This window comes from Phragmites australis, chromosome 22, assembly GCF_958298935.1.
Source record: "Phragmites australis chromosome 22, lpPhrAust1.1, whole genome shotgun sequence".
In the NCBI taxonomy this organism is placed as follows: domain Eukaryota; kingdom Viridiplantae; phylum Streptophyta; class Magnoliopsida; order Poales; family Poaceae; genus Phragmites; species Phragmites australis.
Window position 1 is genome coordinate 522,525 of NC_084942.1, and position 13,531 is coordinate 536,055.

At 42.4% G+C, this 13,531-nt stretch overlaps 2 protein-coding genes and 1 non-coding gene across 8 annotated transcripts; 1 reads left to right on the plus strand and 2 right to left on the minus strand.

Moving 5' to 3' along the window:
* Positions 1 to 654: 654 nt before the first annotated feature.
* LOC133905437 (protein MALE DISCOVERER 2-like) lies at positions 655 to 4,560 on the minus strand. 6 transcript variants are annotated; one of them, XM_062347211.1, is made up of 9 exons: positions 4,478 to 4,560; positions 3,913 to 4,069; positions 3,690 to 3,827; positions 3,409 to 3,460; positions 2,501 to 2,617; positions 2,092 to 2,399; positions 1,774 to 1,964; positions 1,544 to 1,676; positions 655 to 1,333 (listed from the first exon to the last, which is right to left on the minus strand). In XM_062347211.1, the coding sequence occupies exons 3-9, from the start codon at positions 3,781 to 3,783 to the stop codon at positions 756 to 758; spliced, it is 1,473 nt and encodes a 490-aa protein (XP_062203195.1). In that variant the 5' UTR covers positions 3,784 to 3,827; positions 3,913 to 4,069; positions 4,478 to 4,560; the 3' UTR covers positions 655 to 755. The 6 variants fall into 6 exon arrangements, with proteins under 6 accessions (XP_062203195.1, XP_062203193.1, XP_062203196.1 ...); XM_062347209.1 differs by lacking the exon at positions 4,478 to 4,560 and adding an exon at positions 4,250 to 4,442; XM_062347212.1 differs by lacking the exon at positions 4,478 to 4,560 and adding an exon at positions 4,250 to 4,442 and having other exon boundaries at positions 3,913 to 4,103.
* Positions 4,561 to 6,715: 2,155 nt separating this feature from the next.
* On the plus strand, positions 6,716 to 6,787 carry TRNAP-CGG (transfer RNA proline (anticodon CGG)). The gene has a single exon. It is a non-coding gene; the product is annotated as a tRNA-Pro (tRNA).
* A 427-nt stretch (positions 6,788 to 7,214) lies between these two features.
* Positions 7,215 to 13,488, minus strand: LOC133904370 (ubiquitin-activating enzyme E1 2-like). The gene is made up of 6 exons (XM_062345837.1): positions 13,026 to 13,488; positions 11,564 to 11,781; positions 9,810 to 10,604; positions 8,852 to 9,720; positions 8,167 to 8,599; positions 7,215 to 8,033 (listed from the first exon to the last, which is right to left on the minus strand). Exons 1-6 carry the CDS (start codon positions 13,261 to 13,263, stop codon positions 7,437 to 7,439), a joined length of 3,150 nt encoding a protein of 1,049 aa, XP_062201821.1. The 5' UTR covers positions 13,264 to 13,488; the 3' UTR covers positions 7,215 to 7,436.
* Between the last annotated feature and the right edge of the window lie 43 nt (positions 13,489 to 13,531).

A 13,531-nucleotide genomic window follows, 5' to 3' on the forward strand; every position in this document is an offset into this window, starting at 1 on the left:
AAAAACTGAACAGAAATGTAAGTTTTTCGCTTGGGTGCTCTTACAGAACAAGATTACGACGGCAGATGATTTAGCACGTAGACTGTGCATACACGAAAGACTTTTGGGCATGCATCGCAAGATGGCATGACCTCTCTGGTTTACCAAACCTTAGTGATCACCACACAGTCAAAGGCTGTTGGCATGACGCGGATGAGGAACGGATTCAGTGGCATTGCAAGTGGAATATTTAGAAGGAACGTAATCGGAGAACCTTGCAGAATGAAGCCCTCCCACCAACAGAAATCATATACTAAATCAAAGAGGGCATAGACCAAAGGAGGACAGCTTTTGGAGAACTGCAAATGGAGTAGCATGTTGATGGTCTTTCTTAGCTGGTCGCTTTTAAGCATATGCCGTTGCTTCCGTGTTGATGTTGTTTCTAATTCCTGGCTATGCGGGGGTGACATGATGGTTCCCCATACCAGAATGTATTGCAACCTATAAAACTTTTTTTCTTTCGTTTCCTCCTCTTAATATAATAAAATCAGCAGACCTCATACCATCTCTTCGGGAAAAAAAATACAGGAATATACATGCTAGATACAGTGGGAATTTTCTTTTCTTTCTCTCCACTTGAAAACTTGCAGATTCACAGTGATCCACAGCAAAAAAGAAAAAGAAAAGGAGAGAATAGTATAATATACATCAAAACAACTGAAAACGGAATAAAGGAAAATTCAGTATAGTTATCCTTGCTCCTTTGGTCCTGAATTTCACCCGGCCTCCGACGAGGCAATCTCAAGCTCGGCCCACCAGAGGGGGTTGTCCCGCGGGGTCGCCTGCTCCGGCGACATCGCGGTGACACCTCTCATCAGCCTCGCGACCTCGGCCATTGCCGGTCTCTTCTCCCTCTCCGGGCTTATGCACACTCTCACGACATCGCACAACGCAGCTACATCCTTGTTAGGCGCGGACGACCGCAGCGTCGGGTCAGCCATGCCACCGAGCGGCCTCTTGCCGTCGAGGTAGCTCGAAGCCCACAGGACGAGCAGGCTATGGTCTTCAGAGAACGGCAGCCGACCGGAGATCACCTCAAGCAACAGGATGCCGAACTTGTACACGATGTTCTGTTGATCAGTACTATTGTTTCGCTGTGCTGCGTCTTTGTTGTCCTTGCAGAACTCGATGTCGGAGATCTTGGCTGCGTAGTCCTCAGTGAGGTAGATGGATGAGGAGCTCAGGGTTGTTGGCATGACAGGAGGGTCTAGCTGGCTCATGTGCTCCAAGCAATATGCTACTCCCATGATGATGCGCAACCGTGTAGGCCAGTCCAAATCTTCTGCTTCTCTAACTACAATAGATGAAAATAGATTCATTTAGCAATAGTTGTAGTTAAATTGTTCTTCAGAATCAAGGTAGATCTAACAGGTGAATAGAATTCAGAAAATAAGAACCAAATTAGCATCATCGTTTCTAAAAAAGAAGAATTGTTAGCCAAAAAAAAACATGAACAACATTTGGCAGGCATCCGGATACTGAGGTATATAGCCAGGGCACTCACTATGCAAATGCTCAAAGAGGGAACCACACGGCGCATATTCGAACACCATCATCCTGGTGAATGGCTCGTCGCACGCGCAGTAACCGAGTAGGTTCATGAAGTTCTTATGGTTCACTCCGGACAACACAGAGATCTGAAAGAAGACCAGTGAGTAAGCTAATACACAAGAGTGAACATACAGTTGACTTCACAAAACGAGTAGCTTTGTAGTTTTGCGCATTGCACATTACCTTGTTCCTAAATTGCTCCTCCGACCGATCTGACCAATCTTCGGCAGAGTTGACTGAAGAGGAGACAACAGCTATTTCAACTCCACTTGACAGAGTTCCCTTATACAATGTGCAGTCGGATGTAGTGCCAATCACGTTGATAAAGTCCTCGCATGCTGCCTGAAGCTCTGCCCTTCCTAGAGAAGGCACACCTTCCCACAAGGTAACACAAACATCTTCAAGGTCAGTTCTATCACACCCTGTAAGTAACCTCTATGCTTGTCTGATGAAATGTGCCATTTTAGTTTACCCATAAGCTTCAGATGATGAGAAACTGACCTGCCACAAAGGCTTTCGTGAGTGGTCCACTCAGTCCAGTAGACCATGGCATGACAGTAGTATCCTTCTTTCGACGACAGAAGAGTAGATATATGATAGTAGCTACAACCACAAGGAGAACTGCTCCACTGATGGCCAATGTGTAGATTGCCCAGTGAGGTAACATCGCAAACTTCCTAGTTTCAAGCTCATGAACAGTAGAATTGAACGGAGGATCAACATGTGGTTTTTCTCCTGATGTTTGGGTCGAAGATGCCGGGCCTTGCTGTTCCCTTAGGAGTCGCCTTTGTATAACACCCTGAATCGTTCTGTGTAGTGTTACAAATGAATATAAGTGAAGGAATATACTTGGCCGGTGAAGTTATAATGTACAGCTTGGAAAATACATATAATAAAAAGGGAAACCGACTTTGTTAAGCATTTTCTGCATGGTTGTAGCCCTCCATCTGAAAGAGCATCTGAGATCGCTGTAAGTTTTTGCAAGTCAGGTGACATCTCCCCAGACAGCTTGTTATCCTTGAGTAAGCTGCAGAGATCATCACGTGGTTCTAGATTATGTATCAACAACTGCTGAAATAATAGGATTTGATGTTTGGTATGCAATCTTTACTCATGGAAGTTTCAAAGGCACTATTTTCCTAGATCTGACGGATTGTTAAATGAGACAGTTTAACTTAGCAGCTGCAGGTTTTCAAGTTACCCATTTATCTAGGTATGGGCCTATAAAAGCAATGAGAATTTGTCCAGTTATAATCCGGCTCCACAAAAATTTACGATGTAGACCGTTCTTTCTTTCTTTCCGTTAATGACAGAACTTTTAAGACTTTTCTTCTCAATTTATTTGTGTACCTTGAATTCCACCAAGTATTTATATACAGATTGATAAAGCTGGAAAAAAAAAGGGCATCAAGAAATGCTCAAAAATTAAAATTCTTCTTAAACAAGCATAGCTCATAGCTGCCTCTAGAAGTATTTGACTAATCCCTGGTGTTACAAGCTAAAATGTCAATGGCGGGCGATAGCAAATATCTCCTGAACTCAAATAAGGACATGTTCCATGAGTGGTTCAGATCATGGCTAACTAGACATGCTTGGCTAGACGCTACTTATAATTTATAAACGATTTGGAATTAAGAGACAGCTTGGAATCTTTTTCCTCCCCTTGTAAAAGGAGCTATATGTGTCATCAACAGTAACTAATTACATGAATTCGTTTTTTTTTAAAGAAACAATTTACCACGAATTCTGAAACTACTAAGCAGTAAGGACTGGGATTAGCAGAAGAAAAACTGAAGACTGAACAAAAAAAGCACTTACAAGGTCTTGCCATCATCTGCTATGCTATCTCTAAATCTCAAAAGAGCTCTCCCTGAAACACCAACCGAAATGTTTAGGCAGGAATCCTTTTCTTTTCTTTTCTTTTCTTTTTTAGGAAAACTGGAGGGACCAGGTCCCTACAGATTATATTAATTTTAAGTAAAAGAGTTTACATAAAGGAGAGATTAGGGAGGGAAGAAAATAAAATAAAGCCAAGAATCCATTTGAAGCAACCAATTTGTGATCTCGATTTTTTCATTGCCCATCAAATTTTTCCTCACCTTCTTCACTGATGGAAGCACAAGACCCAAGTACCTCAGACACAAGCAAGGAGAAGAATAAGAAGTAGGCCGCTCTAACTCTCAATATCTCCATTTCTGTCGCAGGTCCAAAGAAACAGCTCAAACCTCTTGTTTCTTCTGCAGGATGTCACAAGAGAGTAAAAACAATGGACGGGAAGCTTGGGAAACAGAAGAAAAGAGGAGCATATATTCCAATGTTTACCTGCGACCCGTGGTGACTGATGGTACTAGCTAGCTAGATGTCGGAAAGCTCACATCTTTTGCGCGGTGAAAGGGGAGCACACACCATTGCATTGCATACCACCTCAAGAAACGAATCGATCGAGTATAATAATACCTCCATTTGTTTCTCCCCTCCACTGCAAGCCAAAATGTTTTCAGAATGTCAAACAACTGAAAATGAAACCCAAAAAAAAAAGAGTATGAATACAACTGTTCAAGTAAAGAATCCACACTCGTATCTATTTGAAGACTCAAAAGTCGAACAGGCACAAGGACTAACAAAAATCAAACCGGCTGCGAAGAAAAGCTAGGATCACCTGATCTAGAGCCTCCACCCTGCCTTTTTCCCTGTGCTGTTACTGTTACCGTTAGGAAAAGAGGACAGAGAGAGCAAGCAGAACTGGGACACAAGTCTTGTCTTCTTGGGAACCAAACAAATTCGAAAAGCTAACGAATGCGAAAAGCTAGGATCTTCGAAAAGCTTCCAACTTTCAGAAGAAAAAAAGAAAATGAGGGTTGGGGGGGGGGGGGGGGGGAGGGAGTACCTGTAAAGCTTCCAACTTGGAGAATGTCTATCCATTTGTGGTCAGCCAGGTATGCAGATGATGAGATGTAGAAGGTAGGTGGCTGATTGGTGAATTGTGATAGCCCCAACTCAAGGAAAACTCAAAAAAATCCTTTCTTTTTTTTCCTTTTTCCAAAAACATATGATTTATTTTAATGACCAAATTATTCTTTAAAAAAATAGGGCACTTAATTAGCTCCATCCTTAAATTGTTGCGCTAAAATTACTTCAATAATCCTGCATACACAAGCTGAGTCTAGGTTTCAATTCCCAGTGGACTTATTCATGGGTGAGATGAGAGCTCCAGATTTTTGTATTTTTCATAGAGAAATTATTTGTATTTTGTGGACTTATGCATGAATATATGTCGGCATCAAGAGTCATTTTCCTTCTCATGGACGACCAATGTTGTGGTTTCGTGCCAATTTTGCACGTCACTAACTATGGGTGTCAATTGGTTATATGAGTGAATAGTCCAAATTAACCACGCAGTATGATGGTGATGTTTGCAAGAAATTGTGTGGTACTTGCCGTGGTCGCTCCAAATTAATACACAAGCTGAGTTGGTTTCAATGACTTGTTTTTTGGTTATAGATTAGTTGATGTGTACTTGTTTCTGTGGGTGCCATGCATATCTACAGTTGAGTTCACATTTGTATTGAGTTTTATTTAATTTCTCGTAAACATAGTTCACATCTTACGAAAGATGGAATTAAAAATCATTGGATGTGTACCACAATTTAAAAAATCAGAATGCTGACACTACAAAATTTTGTATTGCTTTTTTTGGTTCTATAACTCTTTAGCATATAATAAATATATATATATATATGTGTGTTTCAGAGTAATGCAATTTCTATACTGGTTTAAGCAATTGATCCATTTGATTTTTCCATGTTAAAGTGACCACTATTTTTCACGGGACATCACAAGATACTTCGTGCCACAAAAGAGTCATGTAGGAAGGTGATGGCTATAAGTGCTCAAAATGTGACGTAACTACTGCTGATCCAATGTAAGGACAGATAAATTCTCCTGTAAAAAAATAGTAAGTTTAACAAATTTACCAAGTTGGCAAATACCTTGCGTATTATTTAGGTACCATATCACTATGGTTGCAATTGACCTAGCCAATTTCCATGAAGAGGACCCAAAAAGCATAAAGGTTGTTTTCTTTGGTGCCACTGGAGAAGAACTCATGGGTGTTCCAACTTCAACACTCGCAGCATCTTCAACGATAAATTCAAAGCTAATACCTTCAGAAATTATACGTTTATATGACCACAAGTACACTCTGAAGATTAATGTCCATTTTTCATCCATGCAGCGAGCAGATATATCATTTCAAGTTAAGTTCATAATAAATGCAAGTGGCCCAATTATTATTGCACTACCTACAACAAGACAAGTACCAGATACATGCTAAGATACGAATGCTCTTTGAAAAGCCAGAGAAACTACTGATATTTTCTCTTTCCCTCCATACTTGAAGAATATATACATTACTAAATTAGAAAAAAGAACCAATGTATATCTACATGCTTACTAATACTTATGGTTTCACAGAAACCACCTTAGCTCAGGCACACAACTCAGCTCCAACTGAAGTTCTACAGATAACACAAACTTCCTATTTTCATATTATGTGTCCGTAGAATAGATCCGTAAATACTGCCTCGACCACCGACGCAACTACTTCCTAGTGCAGATTGAGACATAGCACGTGAACTGGACCATGCATATCGATCGTAGACGTGCTCGCCGGCACCGGTAAGGTTTTGGGAGGAGGCGCTACCGGAGAAGGAAGGGATCGATGAGTTCATTAGGATTTAGTATTTAAATTGTTTTTAGCTAGTCAAATGAACTTTAGACAGTGCCTAGTTATTTCCCACTTGAAGTATAGTATCCAATACATATATACATACGTACATTATTAATTTATTTGGAGTATGTTGATAGGAAGCTTAGCTTCTTCGTGCCCCGAATCCTTAGACGTACGTACCGTAGGCTGTTGATATCATACAAGGACGTACGTTTGGACTGCACAACATACTAACATGTTAGAACATGCAAAATTAAATTCGTCATGTTGGCGGGTGGGTCGGGTCATGCATGCATGCATGTTCCAAGTCACATCAAACTGTGTCCTAGAAAAAGTCACATCAAACTGGATGCAAAACTAGTTTTTTGAGTGCTAAACTCGTCGTCTTTATCAATCGGGTGTTTGGTCTAGTGGTATGATTCTCGCTTCGGGTGCGAGAGGTCGCGAGTTCGATTCTCGCAACACCCCTATGCCTTTTACCTTTTTACATTCAGGTCCTTGAGTTGTTGAACTGTCATATTGATTGACATGCATGCAACAAGCTCTTCTCCCTCCATTTTTTCCCCCCTTGGAAGTTGGAACCTCATAGGATTTGATGCATTTCATTTGACCAGTCTGTTGCAGCAGCATTTTCTCTTTCTTTTTGCGAGCCAATATTTGTTAGCTGCAAGCTAATATTTATTTGTTGTAGCAACCTGTAGCTACTAGGAGCATATGCATGTGCACCTTATCTAATGACCGACCGCTTGGACTGACGTTGATGGGGTTCACACAACGCAGCTATATCGTATATATGCTACTCAGCTGAGCATTATTAGTTTCTTTCTTGTATGAATTTAGCTAGGAGCAGCTAAATTCCCTTACGATTCACATCACAGGGATCGCAAGCACACAGTTAGAAACACACCGGTACAAGCATTCAACAAGTACTAGTTAAGGCAACAATATTTGGTGATGCGTCAATTATCAAGATAGGATGCTTGAAATTCCAACAAATTTCCGTAAGGATTCTCTACCCAGATGTCAGGGTAGCTCGGAAATCAGTACTATGCCCGCCTAGCTCACAGCCGCTGGTGTCCTGACAAGATCAGATCAAACACAAGATCATGTAAACTCTTCACCGGACGTAAATCGACACCAGTGGGACGTCAACATCATTGTCATCGTCATCCTCACAGGCCACCACAACATCTAGATGGCGCCGATACGAGGGCACTTCCACCTTGGCCACCTCCCTGGCAACATCCACCACCTTCTTGTCCATACGTTCCTTGTGCCTGGGGAACATGGAGTTGTACAGCAGCGAGGTGCCGCAGGATATGCTGTACGCGTTCAAGCCCTTCTCCTTGAGCCATTCCAGGAGCTCCCTTAGCGTGATGTTGCCGGTTATGGTCCATCGGTCCCAGACCGTCCAGGCCATGTCTTGGTGCTCGATGGTCTTGGGTGGGACAGGCTCCGCCATAGAGAAGAGGGGGATTGCAAGGTTTGCAAATGTGTTCCGGTAGTCTTCAACCTTGTGCCCACCAGCAAGGACTTTGTAAAGCTCTAGGCAGACAAGCCCAGTGGCCATAGCAGTTGAGGTGGCAATGGCTGGGATGATCCTGCCCGCTATAAACTTTGCCTTCAGCTTGTCAACTTCAGGGATGCTGTAGTTCCTCGCCCGCATGTTAGCAAAGCCAGCAATCAAGTCCATATGGAAATTGGTATCATCATCCTGCATACAAAAAACAGCTCAGCGATTCTCAATCTTAAGATGATTCCTAGTTCAAGCTAAGGTACATGAGTGTAGGAAGACTCTTCAGAGAAAAGCATGGAAGTTTTACAAGTGATTAATTGAACATACTGACCTTCTCAAACTGTATTGGGTTCATGTGGAATCTTGGTGGCAATGTTTTAGAAACTGCTTCCAACTTTGCAATAAGTTCTTCAATGACAGCAGCATCATCAACAGATGCAGAGGATAGGTTAGTAGCCTTCTCATCTGTCTCAATCTTAACCCCTTGTTTTGGTTGGAAATCAGATATAATGACCTTGTCGACAGCTTCAGACAGTTCCTTTGGGTTTTTCGCCCAATCAGGTATGGGTATTCCAAATGTCTCCGCCCTTAATATCGAGGCAGCGAGCAAAAAGTTAAGCTGGCTTGGGTCAGCAGACGAGAACTCCAGAGGTCGTGGGAACCGCTTAGGAGCAGACCAGAAAGGAGCGCCAGAGCTAGTCATTGCGTCTTCAGGGAAAGTGAACGTCAGCTGCTTTACACGGTTGGAGAAATAATCCTCAAACCTAATACAAGCCATCAGCAGAAAACAGAAGAGCAAGTAACATTAGATTTATAGTTCCTCGGGGAGTGCTGTGAAATAGATAGCATGATCAAAAGGCAAAGGCTTCTGCTGCAGTAGTTCAACATTTCAGAACTTCGACACGCATTGTAATACACGTGAAAAAAATGTGAACCTAAGCAGGTGCGCACAGCACCGAGATGGACTACACCAATTAAGTAACAACTGCACGAGAGATAGAGAAGGCATAACTTACTTAAGCCGGGCCCAGGTAATACAATCTTGGAATGTCTCACACTTCTCTCTGTCAAGGCATTCGATAACTCGCTCAAGCTGATCCCTAGCCTGTGCATCACCGGCAGTTCTTGCTGCAGTTGCATATCCACTAGGATTCGACAGGAAAGCATTTACTTCAGTGGGAGTCTTCTCAAGAAGACCCTCAAACTCAGACCTTGCCCAAGTTAGGCAGTGATCAATATTATGTGGAAATGAATGCACAGTGCACATAGGTGCTTGCTTTTCAGGTGGATCTCTGGATGCCCCATAGTTTTCTGTTAGGTGAGGTATGACCATCTGTGTGTTGCATTTAGCACCCAGAGTCCCTGATTCAAGAAGTGGCTTCTGGAAATATACACATCTGGAGTCGATGTACATTCTTGCAGTCACATTGTCCAAGGCATTGACAACAGCATCCAAGCTCTCCCAAAAGGCATCATTAAACACATTTTCAGTCTCAGGACTTGCTCTGTTCTGAAGGGCCTCAACATGAAGGTTAGGATTAATTGCCATAGCAGCAGTGGCAGCAACTGTGGACTTGGGCTGTCCAATGTTCCAGTCACGGAAGAGAAACTGGCGACTGAGATTGCTCTTTTCTATAACATCATCATCTGTCACAGTCAGCTTACCATTATCACTGCAAGAAATGCCCATTAGTGCAAGGTTCTTCAAGAATTCACATCCAAGCGCCCCAGAACCAACCATGAAGATTTTTGCCTGCTCCAGTTTATTTTGAAGCTTAGCCCCAAATACGCTAATTTGTGCATCATATCTACTGTTCTCTGGCTTCAAATCACTAGGCTCCAAGGGTTCAACTGGAAGAGATTCAACAGAATCGAAGTAGAAGAACTGCAACATCAAGATGGTACATTAATATTACAATTTTTTCTGCAAACAAATAGAATATTAAATTCAAGAAAGGGGAAACAGGTTATAACCTGGTAAAGTGGATGGAATTTCCCCGAGCATGCTTTAACAATCTCCTGACCTACAATACCTCCAAACATTGCAGCCATAGGATTCAAAACAGCCCTCGAACCACTTGCAAAATGGTGCAGAAGCTTTTTGTCAATTTCTTCGAGCTTGCTATCACCAAGAGTTTCATTAATACTAATAGCAAAATCAATCAGCTTTTGTGCATCTTCAGCCGACCCAGCAAAAGGGAATCGCATCAACTCATTCCTAAACTTGTCCAAAGCTTGGAAGGCCAAATGCAAAAGAGGTGGGCGGTCAAACTTGGAGAAATCACTCATGAGAAATTCTCCTGGTTCCTTAATTGCCTCCTTCAAGGGTTTGAATTTAAGAACCTTTGGTGGCTTCACCTGTGTGACAATACCACCTCTAATATATGTGCCATATGAGCTGGTGTCTTCTTCTAGAGTAAAAGAATAAGGCCTAGCACTCTTAATCTTTCTTGGCTTTCCATCATTTAGCTCAGACATTCCATGGACTTCAGAGAAAACAACTAGATCACCATCCTGGAACTCTAGACGCTCATCATCCACGCAAGAAACAAGTGCTGGGTTGTCATTGCTGATCGATGCCACGATTCCTGTATGTGGCTCCTCTCCATCGACATCCAAAACAGTGAACTCAGGACCAAAGTCACAAAAGACACTGCCGAAAAGACCACGAACTTCAGACTTAATGAAAGCAATTGGCGGCTGATGGCTGTGGCAGTAATCGTCAAACTCAACTGCTTTGTCTAAGCTGATGTCGGTAAAGACCACAGCCTATAAGTTGATCAGAAAATTATTACTGTGAGAAATTTTTATCCAGTCTGAATCAAGATGCATATGTTAACAGATTTCATAATGCACAATACAAAAAATCATCTACTCTTGACAAGCAAAAAAAAAATGCAAACTAACTATACAATGCAAAATGCACTTCCATCGCTCAAATCAGGAATACGGCTTCAAAATTTCAATTATCCTGACAATAAACATCTTTTGCAGAACATGCTGGCATGATGGGACATGTCAGAAATTGAAGTGAATCGATAATGAGTCTGTAAAGATGCTGAGAAAGCATTTTTGCAGTTTTTCAACTACATTTTTTTTTTCTCAGCAGCACAATACAACAGAACTTTATGACTCTGGCGACGATAGTACTAAGACCAACATTCCCTTGGTTTATACAGTAAACATTGCCAAATACCGGTTTATACAGTAAGCATTGCCAAATACAAAAACACAGTTAAATAATGAAAAGACAAGGTGCTATTTTCTGACGAAAATCAGGCAAGGAATAACTGACAAGGTAATAATTAGAGGCCTATGAATGCAATTCGGCTTTAAGCTATTTCGAATAGTCATTCAGATGAAGCATACTTAGAACATAGCAGCAATCCATATGCACGGTTCCTACTAAATTTAGCACATTTTGACAGAACATAGAAATATCAGTACATTACTTATGCAGATCCTGACCAAAGATTTTATCATTGCTTTCATTACCACACTCAAATGAAGCAATTTTACAAATGCTAAAATTGGATTGTCTCCCTTCTTTTTAACATCCCAATCTTCTATCAAAACTTGTACAAATTTTCTATTCCAAAACCAAATAAAGGATGGACCACCTGTTGCTACAGCTCACATGGACAAAAATACAAGCAATGCACCAATTTCAAATGGAAGATTCGCAGAAAAAGAGCAAAGAAGACTAGAACAATTTCATGCACATGTACCTGAAAGATAGAAAGCTGCTCCTTGGTCAAATCACCAATTAAGGTAGAGATAATAACAGCATTGTTAAGCTCTTGTAGCTTTGGAACACAAGCTTGAGCACGGTTTAGCCCAACATCCTTCTCTGAGAGGAAGAAGTTGCTTGATAAGTCCCAAAGCTCCACTTTGCCATCATCATGCAAGGTCACGGACTTGACACCCGCAAGGACAAGGTTCTTTGCTGCAGGAATACATGGGCATTAAGTAAATAGAGTGTATCCAAAATGGAAAGAAGAAAAGATAAAGCAAAAGCCTTACAAAATTGAGTTGTCGAATTCCACAAAACCACTCCAAAATTCACATGTTAAACATGATATATTGAATTCTAAGGATCGATACATTAAAAGAAACGACAGACTAGAGCAAACATAAATTCGCTTTTACGACTAAAGCTCCCAGATTGTGACAGTGACTAACAGCATTACATCATAAATCCAATATAAAAAGCAACAAGGTCAGCTACCATTTGGTGATAAAACAAGCACAATTGGTCATAATCTAATTGACCAGCACTACAGTGCAGCTTCAAGATGGCAATTGGAAATGTGGACCAAAACTAAGGGCGGGCTTCATGCATGTGTCATAATTCATGTGCAATGCATAAATCGTTCCCGTCATAAGGTGTGTAGAGGCCAACATTCTGAAAATAAGGGGCACTGGTACACCAATACAGAGGCCCTGTTTGGGCACAGCTTCTGCTTGTGGATTCTGGAGGATTCCGCAGAAGCTGTGCCAAACGATAGGATTTTGCAACAGATTATCAATAAGCAGATTCTGAGAATGAACTGCACAATCCGGAGAAGCGTAATCTGCTTTTCACAGGATTCTCCAGGAAGCGGATTGTGCAGAAGCACAAGCTGTGCCAAACAAGGTTAGATTCTCCTTCACAAGAATAAAGATTGCAGCTAATCTGTGAAAAATAACTTTGCTGCATCATATTCATATCTACTAATGAAAAGCGCTAATCATAAGAGCGCATGTAGGAGAATTGAAGAATTTAGGATAACTGCCCCTTTTCTTGAAGCTTACAATTCTATAAGTACAAAGGTGATTGAAGTGCTTAAACGAACATGGAAAAAAAATGAGAGGAGCAGTTGAGGTATGTCCTGTCTGGTGGATATGAACTAGGGGAATTTAGAATTGAGGCAGTAACTGAGCTTATGAAATCGTGGAGCACAACAGCATATCAGCAGGTGGCAACACCTAACCGGGGAAGGAAATGATCAACTTTTTCATGGATAGTAACACAAAAAAAGTGCGACTTGGCTAGATCAGATCGGGCATGGAATAAAAAGAGCACAATTAAGGTAACCAGCCAGCTCCTATCTCACAGATTAGCAGTATATAAGCTCGGAATTTACAGAAAGAATTAAACAAGGCTAATTAATCGTAATAGGACTAGATGAGCGCTTGAACGACACCTACCGATCTCAGCGCCGAGTCCGTGGAGGCCAGAGACAAGGACGTTGGAGGCGAAGAGTCGCTTCATGGTCTCGCGGCCATAGACGGCGAGCTGGCGGCTGTGGAGGTCCTCGTCGATCTCGGGCGCCCTCCCGGCCATCTCGGTTTGCTCCTCCCGGTCGTGGGCGGGGGCGGCGCGGGGGGCCTTGTTGTGCAAGTCCTGGACCTCGCCGTCGACGACCTCCCGCTTCCGGGGAAGCATATAGCGTAGGAGGCCGCCGAGGAGGACTAGCACGGCCGCCGCCGCGAGGAGGAGGTGGTAGGAGGAGGAGGAGGAGGAGGCGGGCGGCGAGGGGAGGCGCGTCAGATCCAGCTCGTGCGAAGGGGATCGGGCTGTGGCTGTGCGAGGTGAGGCGAGGCGAGCGAGGATTTGGGGAACAATTCTCTCAACTCACCTTGGATTCGAGTCGAGCCTCTCTAGGGTTTCGAGGGCGGTGAGGAATAAGAGAGAGAGATGGAGGGCTCAATTG